The sequence below is a fragment of the Morus notabilis genome, unplaced genomic scaffold (genome assembly GCF_000414095.1).
Source record: "Morus notabilis unplaced genomic scaffold, ASM41409v2 Scaffold387, whole genome shotgun sequence".
Taxonomy (NCBI): domain Eukaryota; kingdom Viridiplantae; phylum Streptophyta; class Magnoliopsida; order Rosales; family Moraceae; genus Morus; species Morus notabilis.
Genome location: NW_010359578.1, coordinates 165,244 through 189,546, shown reverse-complemented (window position 1 = coordinate 189,546; position 24,303 = coordinate 165,244). Strand labels below are relative to the sequence as shown.

General features: G+C 32.4%; 2 protein-coding genes across 4 annotated transcripts; both read right to left on the bottom strand.

Moving 5' to 3' along the window:
• Nucleotides 1–4,606: 4,606 nt before the first annotated feature.
• Nucleotides 4,607–16,831, bottom strand: LOC21391306 (aldehyde dehydrogenase family 3 member H1). Of its 3 annotated transcripts, none has more exons than XM_024163413.1 (13): nucleotides 16,572–16,831; nucleotides 15,071–15,172; nucleotides 14,200–14,455; nucleotides 10,295–10,363; nucleotides 10,089–10,185; nucleotides 9,312–9,518; nucleotides 8,288–8,403; nucleotides 7,930–8,034; nucleotides 6,955–7,127; nucleotides 6,683–6,773; nucleotides 5,823–5,916; nucleotides 5,623–5,678; nucleotides 4,607–4,977 (listed from the first exon to the last, which is right to left on the bottom strand). In XM_024163413.1, exons 1-13 carry the CDS (start codon nucleotides 16,610–16,612, stop codon nucleotides 4,744–4,746), a joined length of 1,641 nt encoding a protein of 546 aa, XP_024019181.1. In that variant the 5' UTR covers nucleotides 16,613–16,831; the 3' UTR covers nucleotides 4,607–4,743. The 3 variants fall into 3 exon arrangements, with proteins under 3 accessions (XP_024019181.1, XP_024019182.1, XP_024019183.1); XM_024163414.1 differs by having other exon boundaries at nucleotides 15,071–15,163; XM_024163415.1 differs by lacking the exon at nucleotides 5,623–5,678 and having other exon boundaries at nucleotides 5,767–5,916.
• A 1,407-nt stretch (nucleotides 16,832–18,238) lies between these two features.
• Nucleotides 18,239–24,112, bottom strand: LOC21391305. Its single transcript, XM_010094804.2, has 4 exons — nucleotides 24,035–24,112; nucleotides 21,387–22,387; nucleotides 19,270–19,344; nucleotides 18,239–18,605 (listed from the first exon to the last, which is right to left on the bottom strand). Exons 2-4 carry the CDS (start codon nucleotides 22,281–22,283, stop codon nucleotides 18,489–18,491), a joined length of 1,089 nt encoding a protein of 362 aa, XP_010093106.1. The 5' UTR covers nucleotides 22,284–22,387; nucleotides 24,035–24,112; the 3' UTR covers nucleotides 18,239–18,488.
• Between the last annotated feature and the right edge of the window lie 191 nt (nucleotides 24,113–24,303).

The following is a 24,303-nucleotide window of genomic DNA, read 5'->3' as shown; positions in this document are numbered from 1 at the left end:
AAGCTCATCTTATGCTAGCGTGCTACAATTGCCTGATGCTATATATTTAGTACTAAAATTGTACTTATGTGCTCTAATTTACTTATGTCAGTAGCATGTTTTGTCATGGATCTTGCCACGGTTGCAGGTCTCACAACACAAGATTAGGGATATCATTTTAACCGCTTCGCACTAACCTAACCCAGTAAATAATGGGACGGTGCGAGTTAAAACCTAGTGGGTCGATGGGGACCAACCTTGTGACCCGTTTACACCCCCTTTTTCCCATGAAGATTCTCCTTTTTTCAAGGTTCTCTTTTTTTTTTTTTTTTTGTTAACTTAATATTCTAATATCAAAAGTGATTAACCTAATTTTTGAAGTCTTGCCTTTTTGTTTGAGGACAATATCACCTATTCACTTCAAATAGGCCCAACGAGTGTACCGTCTGATTTTATATATTTATTTATTATTTACGTAACAAATAATTAACTTTTATACATCAAGTAGAATTTTTAGAAAGGAAATAGTCTTCATACCAAGAACCTATAATTATTTACGTAACGAATAATTAACCTTTAGAATGACGAGTATTAATCCGCTCACAAATTTTGAAAGAATAAAAAAATAAATAATTCAGGGTACCTATAAACACAATTTTACCGATCACCAAAGTACTGAATTTTATTAAAATGGTTCTCCATACTCATAGGCATAGATGACAACCAGAAATTAAGCCAGAATGGTTAACAACCGCTAGTATTTTTATCATCATCATCGTCATTTTATGAATTTAAAAGTAAAGGCTTTTAATGATATGTCTTTTGACGGAGTCAGGTGTGAATTTTACTGCTAAACTATGCATGTGTGCAACCGCGATCAACTTCTAGTGCTTGATCGAAGAAACAAGTGACAAAGGAAAGAATCAAAAACCGGGATCCCCAAGCTAACTTATTATCGAGATAAAAAAACTACCAAGAAAAAATTATTAGACCTAATTATAAGGATAAAGTGAGAAAAAAAATGGTTAAAATGTGTCCAGAGAGCCAGAACATATAATTACTTTTAACATCAAGCTGTTGTGAATACAATAATCTAATGTCTAATTGGTCAAAGATGCAAATTTATCTCCATTATTAATTACATGAAAATTGATGTATATTAAAACCATCCTATGAGAGCTTGGATAATTGCAAGTATTTTGCCGCTGAGTAAGGCCTTCAATAATCTTTGTTTTTGAGGCGTGTATGGGGGATATCTGACTGAGGCATCAGGCTCAAAGCCCCTGTACATAACTGACTTCTTGTGGCTAAAACCATCAAAAGAGAACTTGCCATGATATGAACCCATCCCACTCTCTCCCACTCCTCCAAACGGTAAACCATCAACCGTCACCTGCAATATTAATGTTTTATAATAATTAGCTAATCAGTAATTTGCAGCACAATATATATATATATATATTAAAGAAAAATGTTCCAATTAGTAAAGTGTAATAATCAAATAAAAATGAAGGTATAGTTAAGTGATTATAAAGCATATATAGTGACATGGAACATTTACATCATATATGAGATGTAGATGATCAATCTATTATTATTGTGTTAAAAATGTATATGAATTTTGTGACTTTTAGAGAATTCTCAATATTTAGTTTAAGGAGCAATTTTCCGATCCACCATAATTTTAAGGCATTAGGTTCAAAAAAGATTCGAACAGAGCTGCGTAAAAAAGTGAAATCCATATAACCGACCCTAATTAAGTTGGAATTAAGGTTTGTTGTTATTGTTGTAGGTTCAAAAAAGAAGAAAAATATCTAAATGAAATTAATAGAAACATAAGTATTAAGAAGATGGGATACATGTGAATGGCCATTAGATTAAACAGCATGGGATAGGATGTAGTGGGACTAAGAGAATGGGTTCGATACACATTGTACAAAAATAAGAGATGAAATATATATATATATATATATATGTATATCTATATATATATATATCTATATATATGTGGCCGTGGCAATCTTTGTCTGGCCCAATGTTAGGTGGAGTCGGTGGGAAATGACAGTCTGGATTGATCATGATTCAGCATGGTCACCAGATCCTACGGCGGCTAGTGGTAGCAAGTTAGCCACCATGTTAATAGTAGTATATATAGTAATAGTAGCACGTGACGACATTTCTTGTAGAAAATTACTGGAATGCTTCACATTGTATTTTGTAACAAGAATTTTTTTTATTGGAATATTGGTTGAATATGAAAATTTTTCAACGTGGTGGCCCCACATATAAGAGGGTGGAACTATAGCCTCATATGGTTATTCAATATTTTTCTTTAAAATAAGTATAGTCAAAACAATCGCCAGGAGCTTCAATGTATCATCTCTATTTGGTGACTTGTTATATAAACTAGTAAAAACAAAAAAAAAAAAACAATTGCACGTGCTAATTATAATAGGACATAAATTTAACTATTATATTTATTGTTTATTAGAAAAATAATTTTATAAGATAGACAAATAAGTTCTAAATAATCATCAGAGTCTATTAATTATAGTTTAAAAAATAAAAAGCGTTACGAAGAGGAAGTAAAATAATTTTAAAAGGTTATAAATAATAGTGAATATTTTATTTGTTATTTGAAAAACATAGCACAAGAAAAAGATCTGCATATAATGTATCTATATCATTAAAAACAAGTTATGAAACAAAAACTTGATGCAAATAAATTTTAAACATCTTATTAATATAAGGTTTTAGTCTAAATAAAATGATAAAATGATCATTTTATCATGTAATAGAAATATTATTATTTAATTTAATCTTTTTCTTGTAGCCTTAAGTAAGAGAAAAAAGTAAATAAACTAACAAAATCTTACGTAGTTTTTGATGAGCGATGGTTCAGAAGTCACTTTCGACACGTAATACAATTATTATTTAATTTAACCACTTTTTCTTAAGTTCTAAATAAATAAAAAAACTTATATAAGTAAAAAGAAAGTACAAAAGATGACGGGCTGGAAACAAAAAAATAAATCATTTTTTTTAAGCTATAAATAAGAGAGAATAGTAAATAACAAGAAAATAAAAAGTACTAAAAGTAAAGGGTATAAAAGAAAACGTAAATTTAACCGCTTTTTTCTAAGCTTTAAGTAATAAAAAATAGTAGATAGCAAGTAAGTAAAAAATAAAAAGAGTGAAGGGCATAAATAGAAATAAAAATTAAACCGCATTTTGTGAGCCTTAAGTAAGATAAAAAAAAGTAAGTAACAAATAAGTATATAATACAAAAGGTGAAGGGCATAAATGGAAACACATATTAACTATTTTTCTTAAATTCTAAGAGAAAAGAGTAAATAACAAATAAGTAAAAAATATAACACACGGAGGGTATAAACGGAAAAAAATTTGGTTGACGGCTGCATGTTTCATCACATTTTTATTATATAATAGATAAAGCCTCTAAAAACTTGCCAAAGGAAAATTATTAACATGGGCACTCTATTGATTTTTGTTTAATAACATTGACACCTCTTAAATTGATTATTCTTGTCAACTTTTAACAACCAAAAAAAAAAAAAAAATCTATTTGGTCAAATTTCGGATAAATTAGACTTTTTCTAAAGTACAAGCTCATCTTATGCTAGCGTGCTACAATTGCCTGATGCTATATATTTAGTACTAAAATTGTACTTATGTGCTCTAATTTACTTATGTCAGTAGCATGTTTTGTCATGGATCTTGCCACGGTTGCAGGTCTCACAACACAAGATTAGGGATATCATTTTAACCGCTTCGCACTAACCTAACCCAGTAAATAATGGGACGGTGCGAGTTAAAACCTAGTGGGTCGATGGGGACCAACCTTGTGACCCGTTTACACCCCCTTTTTCCCATGAAGATTCTCCTTTTTTCAAGGTTCTCTTTTTTTTTTTTTTTTTGTTAACTTAATATTCTAATATCAAAAGTGATTAACCTAATTTTTGAAGTCTTGCCTTTTTGTTTGAGGACAATATCACCTATTCACTTCAAATAGGCCCAACGAGTGTACCGTCTGATTTTATATATTTATTTATTATTTACGTAACAAATAATTAACTTTTATACATCAAGTAGAATTTTTAGAAAGGAAATAGTCTTCATACCAAGAACCTATAATTATTTACGTAACGAATAATTAACCTTTAGAATGACGAGTATTAATCCGCTCACAAATTTTGAAAGAATAAAAAAATAAATAATTCAGGGTACCTATAAACACAATTTTACCGATCACCAAAGTACTGAATTTTATTAAAATGGTTCTCCATACTCATAGGCATAGATGACAACCAGAAATTAAGCCAGAATGGTTAACAACCGCTAGTATTTTTATCATCATCATCGTCATTTTATGAATTTAAAAGTAAAGGCTTTTAATGATATGTCTTTTGACGGAGTCAGGTGTGAATTTTACTGCTAAACTATGCATGTGTGCAACCGCGATCAACTTCTAGTGCTTGATCGAAGAAACAAGTGACAAAGGAAAGAATCAAAAACCGGGATCCCCAAGCTAACTTATTATCGAGATAAAAAAACTACCAAGAAAAAATTATTAGACCTAATTATAAGGATAAAGTGAGAAAAAAAATGGTTAAAATGTGTCCAGAGAGCCAGAACATATAATTACTTTTAACATCAAGCTGTTGTGAATACAATAATCTAATGTCTAATTGGTCAAAGATGCAAATTTATCTCCATTATTAATTACATGAAAATTGATGTATATTAAAACCATCCTATGAGAGCTTGGATAATTGCAAGTATTTTGCCGCTGAGTAAGGCCTTCAATAATCTTTGTTTTTGAGGCGTGTATGGGGGATATCTGACTGAGGCATCAGGCTCAAAGCCCCTGTACATAACTGACTTCTTGTGGCTAAAACCATCAAAAGAGAACTTGCCATGATATGAACCCATCCCACTCTCTCCCACTCCTCCAAACGGTAAACCATCAACCGTCACCTGCAATATTAATGTTTTATAATAATTAGCTAATCAGTAATTTGCAGCACAATATATATATATATATATTAAAGAAAAATGTTCCAATTAGTAAAGTGTAATAATCAAATAAAAATGAAGGTATAGTTAAGTGATTATAAAGCATATATAGTGACATGGAACATTTACATCATATATGAGATGTAGATGATCAATCTATTATTATTGTGTTAAAAATGTATATGAATTTTGTGACTTTTAGAGAATTCTCAATATTTAGTTTAAGGAGCAATTTTCCGATCCACCATAATTTTAAGGCATTAGGTTCAAAAAAGATTCGAACAGAGCTGCGTAAAAAAGTGAAATCCATATAACCGACCCTAATTAAGTTGGAATTAAGGTTTGTTGTTATTGTTGTAGGTTCAAAAAAGAAGAAAAATATCTAAATGAAATTAATAGAAACATAAGTATTAAGAAGATGGGATACATGTGAATGGCCATTAGATTAAACAGCATGGGATAGGATGTAGTGGGACTAAGAGAATGGGTTCGATACACATTGTACAAAAATAAGAGATGAAATATATATATATATATATATATGTATATCTATATATATATATATCTATATATATATATATATAAAAAGAAGAAGAAGAAACTCACATGTAGAACTGTATCATTTACAAGCATTCCTCCTGAAGATACGTTCTGCACATAATCTTTCTTCAATTGATCATTGTTAGTGAAAATCTATATATATATATATCTATATATATATATATATAAAAAGAAGAAGAAGAAACTCACATGTAGAACTGTATCATTTACAAGCATTCCTCCTGAAGATACGTTCTGCACATAATCTTTCTTCAATTGATCATTGTTAGTGAAAAGATATGCAACAAGAGGTTGGGGTCTTGAGTTTATGACATCAAAACTGTCTTCTATCTTCTCAACCTGCAAGATTAAATAATTAAAAGGATGAGAAATGAATTATAGTAGCTTGGGATTAAAATCTATAAATCAACATGATTTTGTAATGAAGTAATATGTAATAGTTTTCTTATCGCCTGTTATATTATTTTTAAAACATAAGAATTTCACGGTAAGATATAAAAAGATATCTAATCCGCTACTTAGTAGTGGCTCGAATATGCTTTATTTTGTTTAAAACAGATGTGCTACTTATCACATTATGGTGGTTGTAGGCACAACGAAATCATGGGCGCATTTTGGAACTCGTTTTAAAATGATTTTATTTTTTGTATGAAAATGAAAATGAAAACGTTTTCAATCTCAGACAGAAATCATTTTTGAAAATGTGTTTGGTAGTTTTATCAAAAGATTATTTTCAGTGTAAAAAAACTCATTAATGTTTCTCTTTCTCTCTCTCTGCTCAAGAGAGGAGAAAACGAAAACAAAAAATAAAAAGTCGTTTTTCATTTCTCTCTCATTTTACACTAAACCAAAAAATCATTTTCATTTCCCTTTTTTGTCTTTATTGCGCCAAATGCCGTTTTGGAAACATTTTCATTTTTTTTTTCTCAAAAAACGTGAAAAATAAAAACACGATCGACAATTCCAAACACGATCGACAATTCCATACTTGATTTAGAGTTAAAATCCACGACCCCACATTCAAAATAATAATAATAATAATAATAATAACAACAACAACAACAATAATAATAATAATAATAATAATAATAATATATTTACTGACCGTGACAATAGGAAGAAATGGCCCGAATATCTCCTCCTTCATTATCTCAGTGTCATCTGGAACATCCAATAAAATTGTTGGTGCTATCCTTCTGCGATCAATGTTATATAGTTTATTAATTTCTCTTATATATGCTTAAGATCGTGACCCATGCCAGTAGAGAAACCAATATATGTATATACATATATTATGTGTATTTATATATACATATATATATATATATATATACATGTGTTGTATGTATATAATGTATGTGTGTGTCATGTACTCACAATTGGTCTTCATTACTTTGGCCTCCCAGTACAATCTTATCTGAGACCTTATCTTCGTCTAAGAGCTTCAGCAAACGTGAGAAATGGTATTTGTTAACTATACGAGAAACATCTCTAGTTTCCAGTGGATTTTGTCCAAAACTTTGTTCCAATTCACGTCTTAGAGAATCAATCTGTTGAATAGAGCAATAGAGATACATGGTTTAAGGAAAAGGAAACATTCATATATATTACGTACAGAACAGTAATAGTAAATGTTACAAGTGACATGATACTTTTTGTTCCAACATAACTAATTGGGGTTTTAGGGATGGCAAAAGTCCTCACTAAAGGCTTTGATTCTTGTAGTGGATCTCTAGTTTTTGACAATTATTTAAAACTTTTAATTTTGATAATTTATCAATGAATTTTTAAATTGTTGCATGTGTCTTATTTTGCTTAGCTTCCCGTTAAATTAGTGACGGAAAGCACAAGCGCACCTTCTAAATCAAATTCAAATCATAATGCAAATCTTTCAAATTCAAGCCCTCAATTTAATGGAAAATTAACAAAATAGGACAAATTACAACTATTTAAAAAGTTTGGGGAAAATTTACCAAAATTAAAATTGTAGGGGCAAGTTACCAAAAACCGAAAAGTTTGGGAAGACAATGCTTAAAACTTAATTAATTATATCATGACTACAATCTAATAAATTAAAAGTCATCAAACTTAATTTTATAATATTGTTTTTGCTAATCAACTATTATAATGTTGTTTGATTCTGACAGAATTGTAATGTAATCATATGACGATGAAAAATATATACATCACTAATATATAACTATATATATATGTGTGTGTGTCTTACCACAAATTAGACCCTGCACTTGAAAAAGTTTCACCAAAGTATGAATATAGAAAGCATTGATAATCAACCTCAAGTGTAATATATGTGCATGTGGAATTGATAATCATTTTGTCCATAAAACTTACCAACGTGGGAGCAAAGTCTTTGGTTGTGATGATATAATCAATAGCTATACAAGCTTGTCCATTATTCAAAGCCCACTTGCCTGCTATTATTCTCCTGGAAGCAACCTTAAAATCACACATTCATCAAAACTTATAACCATGAAATTTACAAAACAAAAATACATATACAAATGCATGATATTATATATATATATATATATATATGTTCCCCTGGAATTTTTTATATAAAATATTTTATTTTTATACCCTTTTATTAATAAAATTTAGACGTGCATCCCTACATAATTGAATTATTTAAATTCAGAATAACAAAAAAAAAAAAAAAAAAAAACCCCCACTAAACTATTAGGGTACCAACCTGTAAGTTAAGATTTGAATCAACAACAGCTGGGCACTTGCCCCCAAGTTCAAGAATAACTGGTGTAAGGTGCTTTGCAGCTGCAGCCATCACAATGCGCCCAACTCTTGCACTACCTGCACATATTATAATATAATATAGTATGTATAATGTCCATCGTGATCAATATTTGATTGTTGTAGAATTTTCTTTTTTTTTTTGTTTTTTGTTCTTTTCCTCCTTTTTAGGCCTTGATTGATAATGTTTATCATGTAATGTTCCTTTTTTTTAATGTTCATAAGAATGTCTATATCTTTACCCAATGATGTCTTAATGTATAGAAGGTTTTATTTATTTATTTATTGGATCAATCTTATATGCGTTTTGACTTCGAACTTTAAAAACTCTTATTTTACTCAACAAATTTTAAATTAGTCCTATTTTTTAGAATTTCTGTTAAAAAGGACATAAAAAAAGTGTTAGAGTTTGAAGAGAGATGAGAAGAAAAGTGAAAAAAGTGAGGGAGAAGAATTGTACTTTATAAAATATTGAGTTTCCATTTTAAAAGGCTAACATATTTAAATGGGTGACTTAATATCCTTATATAACTGTGGTTGTATTTATATTTAGATAATATGAGACTCAGGTATTTTACCCTTAACAAAAAGAGAAAATTAACTCACATGGTCTTTTCCGTTTGTTTTTAATGGAAATTCTAATAATAATACAGGGAGACCACACTTGCTCCCCTATTTTATCGACATGTTCTTGACAAAAATTCTAATAGAAAGGTAAATGAGATTAATTCATAGTTTGCAAAACAAAGTGGAGTTTCTTAAAGTTATGAGGATAAAGTGGATATAAACTTAAAGTTCGGGAGCACATAGGAGCATAATCGTGTAAATATGTGAATCTATCTCGTTCAACTATGATTATATATATACATCATGTATTGAGAAATATTTTAACATGCATTCAAAGAATTGAAAGAGTGGAAAAACAAGTAGTACCTTGAAAATGAAATTAATAAGCCTGAGAAACTGACCTGTATATAATATCTTATTCCATTTTTGCTCAAGCAGTGCAGTTGTTTCTGGAACAGCCCCCTCAACAACCCTAATGGCAGAATTGTCCAAGTATTTCTCAAACAATCTTGCAAGTAAGGATGATGTTCCTGGAGCTACTTCTGATGGTTTTAGAACCACTGCATTCCCAGCTGAAATAGCTCCAATCACCGGATCAAGAGATAACACTGCAAATAAAATAGACATTAAGGTCTCGTTCATTTCACCGATTCGAGTTTTCAATTCTAGATTTCTACAGTTAAAAGCTCTCAAAAAATGTCACATATAACTTTTTTTTACTACAGTTAAAAGCTTTCAGAAAATGTCACGTTTCAGCTCGAATTGAAAACTCGAATCCGCGAAGTGAACGGGGCTTAATACTCTCCCCAAAATAAAAATTTTTGAAAACTAATAATGAGACACCTCTTTAGTTCACGCGTTTGAAACCATGATTATAATTCTCTAAACTATTTTTCTCTCACAAAAAATTTAAATAAAAAAAGTTCCTATCAATAGGTCTATATTCAGAACTATAAAATCACTTATTTAAACGTGTGCACCAAACAGCCATCAATATAAGATATGCATTACGTGAATAATTCCATGTTGAGATTACCAAAATATTATTAAGTTAATACTTCCATGTTGAGATGACCAAAAGATATAAAAAAAGTTATTAGCTATTTGCTTTGGACATAATAAGCATGCTTATATCTGTAATTTATGTTAAAGTAGCCATGATATGAGAGAAGACATACAGAAAGGGAAATTCCATGTTGAGATCACCAACACAACTCCTAGAGGTTCTGATACAATTTCTGCAGACGATGGATATGATGTGATTGAAGTTTTGACCTGAAAAATATGTCCAATATACATATTAATTCTCATTTTTATGTAGGAGCCACACAAAAAAAAAAAAAAAACAGAGAGAGATTATTGGACTGATTTTATAAGTATTAACCTTTTCAGGTGCCATCCAATGTTGTAACTCTTGCAGTGCATGCTGGCACGAGGATTTTGATGTAGAAATCTGCATTTTTAATTTGTTAGGGTTAATTTCAATTTCGGCCACTGAACTATGGACCTTATTCTGTTTTGACCCCTGAATTTCAAAACATTACAAATCACACACCCGAACTTAGAGGTGTCAAATAGGCCGGGCCGTCCATGGACGGCCCGGCCCAGCCTGCAATAGTGCCGGATTCAGCACGGCCCGGTTCGCTACTGTTACGGGCCGTGCCGGCCCGGCACATGTAGTGGGCTAGGGCTGGGCCTCAGCTTCTCAGCCCGCGGCCCAAGCACGTGGAGGCCCGCGGCACGGCCCTTGTTCTGCACGGCCCAAGCCCTGATTCGGCCCTTGTTCGGCCCGGCCCAAGCCCACAAAACAACCCATGAAACAGCCCATTTCAATTGGTCCAGGGGGCCCTTTGTGGGCCCAACGGGCGGCACATGACGGGCCTCCCGTTTGGCCCGTCACGTGTCTCCCGTTTGGCACATGACGGGCCAAACGGGAGGCCCGTCACGTGTCGTACGTTGGGCCCGCGAAGGGTCCAACGGCTAGAATCAGGAATTTCACCCCAATATCTCCTATAAATACCCCTTAATTCCACCATAAATCCCACACAATAATTCACTCTCAACTTCTCATCTCACTCTAATTCTATCTCTCAATTTGTCTCTTTGATTTTGATTCTAAGCTTTTTTTCTCGCGTTCATTCATTTTCTTGCTCTTTCATTTACAAAGTTCAATCAAGTTCTATCAATTTTTAAAAAATGGCTGCACCAAACTTCCATGATTTCACTGTTATTCCTGAGCTTAGTGATGAGGCATTTTTTGAGGAAGAAATGATGTCTCCCCACCCCACCCCCACTAAACCAGAAAATGTTCCGGTGGATAATGTTTCAGTGCACAACAACGAAGCTGGAGAACACAGCAGGGGAAAAAGACCGTGAACTTCTCTGTCATGGCAGCATTTCACCGAGGAGCCCCGACCAAATCCAAAAACATGTGAGATGGAAATTCGTGCGGTATGTAAATATTGTAAAAAATACTTTTCTAATAAAATGGGTGGGGGTACTGGTCATCTGGATAAGCATTTCACCGTTGCACCAAGGTGGGAGTGTGGACTCCCGCCAACAAACACTATCACTCACATCACAGAGGTTACAAAATTTTACATACGATGCACAACGTGCTCATGAGGCACTAGCTAAATTTTTAACTAGTGCCAAATTGCCTCTTTCTTTTACAGATGATGCCTCGTTCGAAGAATTCATCCAGACAGCCTTTTACCCACAATTTAAATGGGTAAGTAGAAACACAACTCATTCTGATTGCATGAAAGTTTTTTATGCAATGAGACAATCTCTTGTTGATAATTTTATGACTTTTAATGCTACTGTCTCTTGCACTTCTGATATGTGGGAGGGGTGCAATAAAACTGGATATTTATGTGTCACAGCGCACTACGTTGATGATGATTGGGTTTTACAAAAAAGAATAATTGGTTTTCGTTTATGTCCATATCCTCATAACGCATCATCTATTTTTAGTACAATGTGAAAATTTTTAGGTTTTATGGGATAGAAGATAAAGTTTTAATAATTACTTTTGATAATGCGTCAGCTAATACAGCTGCAATTAATCTGTTTAAACGTAGTTTGAAACCAACATTTGGAGGGGAAATTTTTCATCAACGGTGTGCATGTCACATAATTAATTTAGTAGTTTAGGCAGGAATTGAACATATCTCAGCTAATCTTACAAATATTAGAGAATCATTATCATTCATATATAGTTCTGGAGCTCAGCTCCAAGAATTCAAATAATATTACAGGAACAGTCATATGTTGCCAAGAAAGTTTCCAACTGACGTGAGATATAGGTGGAATTCAACATATTTAATGTTAAAGGCAGCACTCCCGTATTCACAACTTATCACGACATACGTAAACAGTAAGAACGATCAAATTTTAATTTTCGATCCTGATTGGCAGATTGCTTAGTATTTTTTTAAATTTCTAGAAGTTTTTTACAATACTACTGAATAACTTTTTAGAGTTTATTATCCTACTGCACATTTAGCTTTACATCAACTATTTAATATTTCAGAAACATTTTCTTATTATAGGGATACATAACTTTTTAGAAATATAGTTAAGTTAATGGAAAATAAATTTAAAAGTTATTGGTAAGGTTGTCCTATGTTATATGCATTGGCAACCATTTGAGATCCTAGGTGTGGAGTAGATGGAACTAAATCATTGATGACTGCTACCGCAGAGAATTTAGAAATAGATATGCAACTAAGTATTACTGACACTAAGAAAATGTTATAAAAGGTTTTTAGTTTGTATGAAGTAAAATACAACACAGGTCAAAAAGAATAGGGAACTTCGTCGTCAACTACTAATTCGGGGCCTAAAGGATCGTCGTGGAGTTTCTTGAAGAAGAAAGAAAAAAGGGCAGGATCGTCCTCAACACAAGCGTCTACGGAACTAATAAAATATTTTGAAGCAAATTTTGTAATCGATGACGACAAACTAGACATCTTACAGTGGTGGAGGAGCAAAACCGATCGTTTTCTGACACTGTCCATAATAGCTCGTGACATTCTGACGACTCCAGTGTCAACGGTAGCATCGGAGTAAGCTTTTAGCGCAAGTAACCGAATTCTTGACGAGAAGAGAAGCATAATGCATCCAGATATCTTGGAGGGGCTAATGTGCGTTAAAGACTGGGAAGATGCCAGAAGACTAAAACAACAATACACAGATGATTCGATGCAAGCATATTTTTCTAATTTAGAAATAACAGAATCTTCTGGAAGCACTTAGGTTTGTAATTTACTATTCCTAGCTACTGCACTCTTTTTTCTTTCGCTAAGGTTTTGTCTCGATCTCCCCACGGGTTTTACTTAGCAAGGTTTTTAACGATGCAGTCATTTATGTGTACTCCTATTACGTCAATTCAAAAAAATCACATCTTTTGGGACATATGATATTTTTTTTTAATTAAATTTAAAAAAAATACAATGGCCGGGGCCGGCCCGTGAAGGGCCTGGGCCCAGGCCCGGCCTAGGCCCTTATGGACTAGGGCCAAGGGCCTGGACTGGGCCTGAGTTTTTCTTCTCAGGCCCGGCCCTGCACTGTGCAGGGTCGTGCCAGGCACGGCCCAGGCCCTTAATGGGCCTGGTGTCAAGCGTGCCGCTCTGGCCCGGCACGGCACGTTTGACAACTCTACCCCAACTATGATAAAGTCTCACATTTGCCCTTCCGTCACAAACTCGTTAAGATCTTGACTGGATCATTTAGGGCTTGTTCTTTTGGAGTTTAACTTGAATATAATTCTTGAGTTGAATTTGAGTTATAACTTGAGTTGAACTTGTAACTTGAGTTTGTGTTTGGTTGTGTACATTTGAGTTATGGTTTGAGATAAGAATCTTTTTGAGTTTGCATTTGAGTGAGTCAAAACTTGAATTTGTATTTAGATAGTATTTAAATAAAAACTCAATGTTGATGAAAAATTTTAATAGGGTATATAGGTCGGGTTTTATTCGTCTTTTCGTTGTCAATGCATAGAAAAAAATCATCTCAATTAGAATTAAAACGAAAAAATTATAGCATTTTTAAGAATATAAAAAATATTGTTCATTAATTTGAGTTCAAGTTTCTGAACTCGAGTTGAAGGGGAAACTTGAACTCGAGTTTTATTCCTAAACTCGAGTTTGAACTCGAGTTTAAACTAAAAGAACATGAACTCAAATAAAGTTGTAATTCAAGTTGTATTTTTTTGAGTTTTTCACTCAAAAGAACAAGCCCTTAATTATCCAGTTTTATCAAACAAATTAAGGAATAAAATGATACCTCCGAAATAAAGGCTTCAAGTTCAGGCTTTTCAAGGTCTTTGTGAAGAGCTTCAGTGATGTCTTTTTCCCTTTCTTCAAGCATTTTTGCTATACTTTTTAATTGTGAAACTCTCCACTCATAGCTCTTTGTTTTTCCAGATTTAAAAACATTTTGAAGCTCCTTAACTAGCAATCTCGCTTCATCCACATCAAATGTTAGCTTTTCTTCAACTTCCGTTGTTAACGGAGTACTTGCAATGCAACTGATTTTAGGGCTAACCACAAACAAAAGCAAAGGAAAATTTTATCAATGTAAATAAGGAACTAACTAGGCTTTGTATATATTTATTTCAATTTCATCCCTCATGCATTTTGTTAACAAAAAAAAAAAAATAGAGGGAACATAAGACAGAAACCCTTAAAATAGTTTCTGAAAAGTAGTTTAAAAATTTAAAGAAACATTACAAAACATGAAAGAAACTAAAAAAATTCATTTTAAGAAAATATCTAGAACTTGTGCTTTTTAAAATGTTTAAAATATTTTCACAAATTTTTATCGGAAAAAATTTTTCATAAATAAATTTGGTCTAATTATACATGGGTTAATATGTCTATTATTATTATTATTTTTTTATGTATCCACAAAGTGCATAAAGATCAAATTGAAATAAGTGTTTAAAATTCAAAGAATACTTTTATAGTTTCTGAAAATAAAGAGATAAATTTAAGAATAAATAAAACTAGGAGATATATTTACGTAATTACCCCTATATATATATATACACACACACACACACACACATTTATAACATCTACACATATATGTTAGACACACACACACACATTTATAACATCTACACATATATGTTAGAAGACTAGGGTTTACTTACAAGGATGAGGAAGAGGAGACACTAAAGTAGGGGATGGAAAATTTTGTAGGATTTTTGTAGGCAGTTCTTGTTGATCTTCTGCTGTGGAATAATCTGTTTTCACTAACAAGGAAATAGATTGCATAAGGAATCATATTCATGAATGTAATCATCAATGACATATGTGGGTTTCTACCTAAATAATATTTGCTTATCATTGATAGTTGAAATGCTCAATCACCATGCAGGGATATTTATACGTACTTATTTGTTTTTAATAAATTATGAGACCTCTATTTACCCCTTAGCTACATTTTCCCCTCCTACATATAATGACATATGGATAGTATACATCTATGGTTAAAACAGTCCTTATAGATTTCTTTTTTTTTTTTCAGATACAAAAAAAAAAAAAATTTAAAAAAAAAAAAAAAAAAAAAAAAAAAACTCTTTGTTATGGTACTAAAAGATCAATATATTCATAATTGTATATATATAAAAAAGATCATTCATATAATTAATGAGTTACTTAAAGGAAAAAGCATGAGGCATTTAAATTTTTAAATCTTTCACCGTTTACAAATTGGTGAGCACTGGATATATTTTATGCTCTTTTTTTCTCCCCATAATTGTTATTTGTATTTTGATTGGGCGGTGGATATCTTTCTGTTTTTAAGATAAAACGATATATAGTGGATATTTACTCCGTACGTATGTGTACATACATACATATATATATATATATATATATATATATATTGAACGCCTAATTAAGCTATTGATTAAAAGATAACGTTTGCCTAACTCTAATTCTATCTTTTTAGTACTAAACTTCATAGTATGTGAATTTTTAGTAGTAGTGTTTAAATATAATAGCGTCAATTAATATCAAAAAATTGTATTCACAAGTAAAAAATAACAATTTACTGCTAGATGAGTTGGGATTAAAGTTGGGTTCGATTCCTAGCAATACTCATGAGAATAACATTCACAACTTATCTCATGACGCGTATTAATTCGCAAAAGAACAAGAAGAAAATTACAGAAGTAATATACCATTTGAGATCATCCAGAAATTCAAATCCATAGAAGAAGAAAAAGAAAGGAGAAAATAATAATAATAAAAAACATGTATAGTATTAGTTGTTATGGTGATTATTTTCTTAAGAAAAAAATAATGATAATAAATTATGAGAGAAAAGAACTAGAATTAAATAAGAAAAACATTCTAACCAGATTAACCACATTTCGCACTGAACCCCCACTCGGATATTATTAAAATAGGAAAAACAAAAAAAAAAGAAAAATTTAAGGATAATATATCTGGCGAAGAAACAAAAAGCAAAAATGCTCAACATGTATAGTTGTTATCAGAAGGATACCTATGAATTCTTGTCTTGCTATAAATGCTTTGGTTCAGATATATCAGAATGATAAACAAAGTGTGTAATATATATATATATATATATATGTATAGGTATATAGTATAGGCATTAAAGAGAAGAAGTGAAGAAAAACATACATGGAGTTGTGATGGGAAAGTTGAATACAGAGGCCCTTCATGATCGGAATAGGGACAGAGACGGGAAAAAGAGAACTAAATACTTCATGAATTGCTACTTCCTAAAAGTTTGGTCATTAATCAATTTACATATACAATATACACTACAAACAAAACATTAAATTAATATCTCAAGGGAAAGTACTCCCCAAGTTTTTCGCGCAAAACGTGGGTGTTTTTTTCTCTTTTTTTTTTTTTTTGGCTATTTTTGGAGTTTTCAGTACAAGTATCAAAGGGATTTTCTTAGCCACAGGAAGGGGAGAGAGTTTTATTGAGAAGATAATGTCAAATGCAGTTGATTGGTCCAAGTATGTTGTTGTATCACGGATCTACAGCACACTGCCAATAATTATATTGTACCAAATTTCGTGTTTGGTCCAGTTCAATTATGTCTTTTATTTGATGTTACATAACTATCATGGAACCATTTGATTGCAACTTTCCACTATTTAATTTCAGCCCAAAAAAAAAAAAAAAAGAAAGAAAAATTCCACTCTTTAATTTATTTTCTTTTTCATTTTTGATATTACCGCGTCGGGTTAGTTCTTTTTATTCTGTTATCGTACCGGTTTGTGTTTAGACCGTGGTTAAATCGATTTCTTACATGTTCGATAAAAGTTTCGAAAAATAAACATTAGATAATAATAAACAAAACAAAATACGATATTAAAAAAAAAAAAGGAAGAAAAGAGAGAAATAGATCAAGATTTGAGATGAATTAAAATTAATAAGCCAATAGTTTACATAAAGTAATAAATAAGCTAAATTACTATTGCCGTCCATAACTTGACAAGTTATTGTCTATAAATCACGATTTTTGTCCATAACTTATCTGGCTATGAACCATAACTTGACAAGTTTGTCTATAACTTATCTGGTTATGAATCATAACTTGACAAGTTATGACCTATTAATTTCTATAACTAAGAGTTGACCTATATATTTCCTTAAATTTTTCATATTAGCCTATTTTCTATTATTTCCAAAAAAAAAAAAAAAACCTACCTCACTATTGAATTTGTGCTAATGTGCTCTCATTAATGTGTGCTCCTACAATGCTTCGTGCTAAAAAAAAAATTAAAAAAAAAAAGGATGCCGAATCTAACCTGTTTTTTTTGTAATGTAGGAGTATTTACCTTTTTATATTATGTGTTTTGAGCTTATTTAAAAATTATATTTTTAATTTTTTATCTTATTAAATGTAATGTAGATTTTCAAATTAAATTTAATACCTAAATTTATACCTTTACAGTATTCGATTTTAACCTTAAAATACCTAACATACTCTTGAATAAAAAGTGGAAAAAAAAACTAAAAGAACTTTAAACTTATTGATTTAACTTAAAAAATATGCAAAATACTATTGAAATGGGGTTCATTTGTGTTTTTAGTTCATTTTTTGTAATATTAGAATGTCTTAGTTTTTTTTCTCTTTTTCTTAAGGATAGTCGGGTCATTTTAAAGGCCAAATCATTATTGATCAAGATAAAGTATAGATTTGTATACTAAATCTAATTTAAAAGTATATATTTAATGAGATAAAATATCAAAGTATTCTTTTTTTTTTTTTTGGAAACAAAATAATCAAAATAGGAGATAATTGAAAGATAACCCTTAAAGGGCATTTCATGATAACTGTCGGTACAACACATCCAGATTACCTATCAAGAGCTTACTCAACAATATACCACAATCTAGCATAAAAAATATATACCCAAGATTATTCCTGATGAAGTTTCAAAAGTTTCTTTTACCATGAGAGAAATGAGAAAGGAACAAACTAAAAGAGGAAAAAACAAACAAACTCGATTAATTAGCATAAACAAATATGTTTCTTATCAAACAAAAATAATAATAATAATAATAATAATGATATAATCACGTTGAATGAGCACCATGTGTCCGTGAAGCCCATATACCAAACACAAGAAACCAAAAGACAAACAAGATTGCCCAATAGCGTGCAGGCCCATACTTGATTCTGGTAAGCACAAACTGCAACATTCAAAAAAACAGTGCAAGGGTTATACTATTTGCAAATCTGAAGAATTCTTGCTTTCAAAGCTTACAAGACCTGGAATTGACCAAAAAAGAGAATAAAACATAATAATGTCGTTTGAATTGCATATGGTAATTGAGCAGAGTAAAACATTTCTTCCTAAGTTTAGTAATCAGCTCATGATCATGTAGTTGAAGCCAAATTTGTCGATTAAGTGATGCGGATCATAGATAATAGATTGATCAGAATTCATTTTTTTAGCTAATTTTATGCATTTAATTAGTTTCTCGTTTTGGTTTTGTAATTAGCGTATGAATTGGCTACTCTTATAGACATGATAGACAACGATGAATATTGAATGATTGTTGCACTATTATCTCTCTCTTGATTCTTCATTCTCTCATCTCTCTCAATTTCTCTCTAATTTCCGCCCATTCTCCTCTTTCCCCTTCTTTCTCTCCTCTCTTCTCCTTCTCCTTTTCTAGTTCTACATCAGATTGTTTATACATAAAATCGCCCAGTATCTCATCTACGAATATTAGAGTGGGAAAACACAATTAACCAATTAAAACATGTAAAGATTTAAACAAGAGAAATATCAATGCAGTAAGCAGGGCACATGAAGTAGCAGAAGGAAAAAAAATATCTAGAAGTACTCACAAAGCGAAAGAACACGACGACTGTTAAAGCACAAATGCCTCCAAGAAGAATATGAAGACCACTTCGGGCAGTTTTCTGCACATAACAATTTCAACTTATTAAGCAAAGCTGGAAAAAAGTGAAATTTTTTGACACATAATTCATAAAGACACGAGTCACATAAAATAAAATAAAATTTCAGAAAGCTTGGGCACATCCAATGCATTAGTTCAAAGAAAACAGATGAGATAAAAATGGCAAACATATCTAATTTTTAGTTCATATGTAATGCTCTCTCTGATTAAAATGATCAGAGACGACGAAATAATAACAGTTCCGAGACCCAGCTTTTATTTCTTTCATCGGTTTGTCATGTCTCCTAAATATCGTAACCTATGATTGTCGTTGATACAAATAATATCAAATAATCTGATACAAAATAGAAGTTGAGACTCATTGAATAGAGCTAGAATATGATTCTGCCAAAGAGAAAAAAAAGGGCAAACCGAGGAAATTCAGCATCCATGGACAGAAGAGAAAAGTCATGGACATCCTACACGCTCTGTGAGTGAGAATAAAGACATAATGTCGCAAGCTATACTATAACAAGTTCCTTAAATAGACCACCATTTCATATCTAGACCATAGCGCCGTCAGTCCATTCCTACAGAATTTAGGTTTCAGTTCTGAAAAGAACTCATCTATCACACAGAACTGGAACTGTACTTACTTATTTCCTCCATTTATCGGTGACTCTATATACTAACATCGTCCTCAATCTAACCATCACTTTAGATACAAGACACGAAAAAATAAAATGGAACTCAGGTAAAATAGTCTATTAATTTCCGAAACTCACTATCTAGTCCTAAAGTATTTCAAATGACTCTCATTCAGACTAACTCATGCATAATTAGAAGGACCAAACACAGTGTCGCCACAGTTTCAAATTCAACTATAGAAGTAGCCCTTGAGTATATCTTCAATTGCTAGAATATCACCAGCAACAAATAGCATACACCAAGGAACATCAACCTAAAAGGGTCTAGGAAGCTAAATAGCTAACACATTATCAAAAGAAAACCAAAGGAAACTCAAAACAAGCTCCGTACAGGCCTGTATTGATTGGAGAGTTTTTTTTTAATACCTCTCACATTAGTACCAACCTCACACGCACTGAAACAGAAACTCCTCTGTTTTCTACAATTCACTGTATTTAACAGCCTAGGAACCTTAACCAATGCTTCTTCCACATGATAAGTACCAAATGGTATTTATTCATTTTTTCTACTTTTTAACAACCGCCTAAGTATATCTTGTATGGTGAATCCAATATTGTCTTTTAACCTCAACTTAAATCTTACATCTCAAAATCTCACCCACCATATAAACCACATTTACACAAGTGACATTCTTACTTAATGGGCCTATAACCTTCTACTTCAAGGGATGTGGAGTTTCCTCTCTTGGGAATCAGCATCCTCTCTAGCTTAATCCACAAATATTCACGTAGGCACAGCTTCCTTGGCATTCGCTCTATTATTATTTGTCATCATCCTACCTTGTGTTCACATCTTAAATGTTAGCTAGCACCTCGGGCATTATAGTTTTTAAATAATACGAACACAGCTAAGAGAGAACCCACATATAACTGTAAGTAAACCTCTCCACCAACCAATACAGGATACTACAAGAACCTCGTCAAGGCTGTTATTTAGTATCATTACTATTACTTAAGCGCCATTCATAAGCACCACATAAAGGTGATCATAAGACCATATAGGACTGGCTCTTGAGTACAGTGAATGTCGTGTTGTTAGTTGATGGTTTTCGATGGTTGTTTATATATGGATCAAGAACTAGTGAAAGTGAGGAAATAGGAGAACGATTGAGAAATTTCCCAGATGTCACCTTTCTCTCAAGTTATATGTCTAATAAAATGGAGATTCTGCAAACTTTGTAACACTTATCATTAAAAAAAATGGCGTTTTATTTTATTTTATTTTTCTTGCATCAAATTATTCTCTGAAACTTTGACCAACTCTAGTTCCTTTATGCATCCACAACTATAATCTATAATTATGTAGAAATTGCCAAGCCTTTGAAAACAAGTAATGTATCTACCTAAACTGACATACCTTCCCAACTCGAGGAGCGATGAGCCATGCAAGAGTAACAGTAAGTAGACCTGTAGCAAGAAGAATCCCAGTACCTTCCACAGCCCACTTTGCAGCAAGATTTTCAGCAGGCGTAACGTCTTCAGTTACAGTATTCAAAGACTGTTCAGATACAGCTTGTGAAACTGGAGCATGATTGTTATTATTACTGTTATTATGTGGACCAAACCATAGGGAAATCTCACTCAGCCGTTGCCTTCGGATAGCAGCTACGGCATCAGGGTCTACACCAGTACTTGTTTGAACATGGGCAGGATTGGGTTCTCCACTAGCAGTCCTTTCCCTCAGTGCTTCATATTCTTTCAAAGAAACCACAACCTTTCTAAAGTCTGCAGTTCTAATATTTTTTGCAACATGACCACAAATTTCACAAACAGTAGATCCATGGTTAACAAACCATTTCAGTGCACATGCATAATGTACCAAAGCAAGGTCATTTTTGCAAGAGCAACCAAGCTCAATTAATGTGTCTTGATGGTCACATGAGCCCATTTCTAAATCGACATTACAGATGAGAACCTCACCATCAGGACTTACAAGTTCCACGAGACGAGATTCTCTAACATTCTTCTTTACAGAAACATCGCTTTCAGCATTTTTCACAATCACTTTTTTATCAGGATTCATTTCTCCATTGCTTTTACATGCTTCCTGTAACGGAGGAACTATATCTAAAAACTCTAATGCTGCATCTCCCCTTTTCTCTGATTCAACACATTGGCATACACGACAAGTTCCCAAGCCAACATCCTTCTCCGAACTATGGCGGGAGTAAGACTCTAAATTGTCACTGTCACTAGGAGAGCAACCTTCGTCACTAACTCCACTTTTAGATTGTGACTGAGTTTCCTTACCCATCAAACCACTTGAGGCTTTAATCGCAAGGATAGGACTTATACTTTTAGGTCCTTAGAACATTTCATTTGATATATTCCTTGTTGCAGACGAATTTAACCTCTCCACTGCAAAAACAACAACAATAGCAACTAGTGTCATTCCCATCCAAAATTAATAAAGCTATCCAATAGTTTAGATCCATATTACTCTTAAAGAGATTAGAGGCTTATCATTATTCCCTTATGCAGCAAGTAAACAATTTACTGACCAGTGAACACGAAAAATACGGTAGAACAAACGCAAAAGACATCAATAAAACCACGTCAAAAAAAAATCTGGAAAGAAGTGGGGGTAAAAAACATAGAGGAAACTATAACAGGAAAATGGAAATTAAGAAAGAAAAAAGTGTAAGAACGTGAAAAAATAAGACAATCATAAGAAGAATACACATCACCCTAAATATAGCTAACAAAGGTTTCTAATTCCAAAACTGAACACTTTATGGAGATGTCTACCTTACTTGAATGGGAAAGGGAACGGGAGGAGTGTTTCCCTTTCCCATCTATTTATGTGTGCCCCACATGATATAGACAACGAGGAAAGGGAATGCCTATTCTAACTCCCCCTCGATATTGTTTCCTGGTTAATTGGAATAAACACTTATTTACTTATATGCTCTTATCAAGCAATTAATTATTTGATTATGCACAAAGACATTTTCGTGATCAAACTAGCAAGATTCATATTCCTAAAATTCATAAACACTAGGGACGGAATTGGATTGTCTCCTACTCATCCTAATAGATAAGTAAAAGCTAAAAAGAGAATCAAAGAATCCCTATTCTTATCCACTTTATTTTCTTTCCAAGCTCATTACTTCTTCCATTATATGTAGAAATGGGTATATCTTAGTTCACCGCAAGAATTCAATCTCCATCGTTTCATATTATAAAAATAACCAAATGGGTCAGTTGCAAAGGAAATGCTATGCACTTGAGGTTCTCTCGGGGTTTTAATGTAAATGGCCGTTTTTGACGTTTGGTTCATGTATTAGAATCATGATATTAGAACCATTTTCGATTTACGTGTATTTTTTGTGAGAGAAAACATTGTAGCGAACCATGAACCATGATTCGAATCGGGGTACGAATCCCCCAAACAAACAACCCACCATTTTTAGGTAAATAAACCAAGTTTTTGTTGAATTAGGACAGTGGCATTTTTCAAAAGGGCTAAGCAGTGATTAACTTATTTGTGGTTTAGACTTGGTGATTAATCAATATCTATCAATAATTTACCGGTCTCTCATCGAAAACCATTGGTAAATCAATGATAAACCAATGATATATCACTGTTAAAAAGAGGGGGGGGGGGAGAACAGCCATTTAGCCAAAAGAAATGTTCAGCCATTAATCAAAAGAGTTTTTCCGGTTTTCAAACAGTTCTAAGCATGACGCATAAATAGGAAAAATTACACGTCCAAAAAGCAGGACAAAAAATCCCAGTAATGAATATCTCTGATCGCTTCTTAACTTTGAATTTGATAAGCAAAAAAGTGATTTTATCTGAATAAATAACACCGAAATTCACATTGCATAATGCAAGGACGATCAGACTTCAATAAAGAGGATCCGATTTCCATCCACAAGTTCCCAAATTGAAAATTTAAAATAAAATAAAAAATCATTATGATATATATGCTAAATTCCGTTAAATCTGTCGACATTAATGCGAAAAGCGAAATCCGAGGAAATCGGAGAAAGAAACCGAACCTTGTGCGGAGAGGAACAAACAACAACGGATCGATCGAGCCACAGGATTGTAAGCCTCTCTCTCTCTCTCTCTCTCTCTCTCTGTAGATTCTCTCTCTAAGTGTCAAGTAAGCAATTCTGGTATGATTACGACACAGTCTTTTTACCTTTCTTTTCGGTGGATGTTACTGGATACTCCACGTCAGCTTCCTTGTTCTACTTCTTCACTTTCATATAATAATGGATGATGGATTATTACCACACGTCCCCTCCAATTTTGGGTTGATTAA

What these genes read in the sequence shown, in the direction of transcription:
- LOC21391306 (XM_024163415.1), bottom strand. Translation starts at nt 16,612, where the DNA reads ATGAAGGGCCTCTGTATTCAACTTTCCCATCACAACTCCAT. An exon ending in CAAAGTAATGAAGACCAATT is followed by an intron (nt 6,774 to 6,954) that starts GTGAGTACATGA and finishes CATTGATCGCAG; the next exon opens with AAGGATAGCACCAACAATTT. An exon ending in TAAATGATACAGTTCTACAT is followed by an intron (nt 4,978 to 5,766) that starts GTGAGTTTCTTC and finishes TTAATATTGCAG; the next exon opens with GTGACGGTTGATGGTTTACC.
- LOC21391305 (XM_010094804.2), bottom strand. Translation starts at nt 22,283, where the DNA reads ATGGGTAAGGAAACTCAGTCACAATCTAAAAGTGGAGTTAGTGACGAA. An exon ending in TCGCTCCTCGAGTTGGGAAG is followed by an intron (nt 19,345 to 21,386) that starts GTATGTCAGTTT and finishes TGTTATGTGCAG; the next exon opens with AAAACTGCCCGAAGTGGTCT. An exon ending in TCGTCGTGTTCTTTCGCTTT is followed by an intron (nt 18,606 to 19,269) that starts GTGAGTACTTCT and finishes TGAATGTTGCAG; the next exon opens with TTTGTGCTTACCAGAATCAA.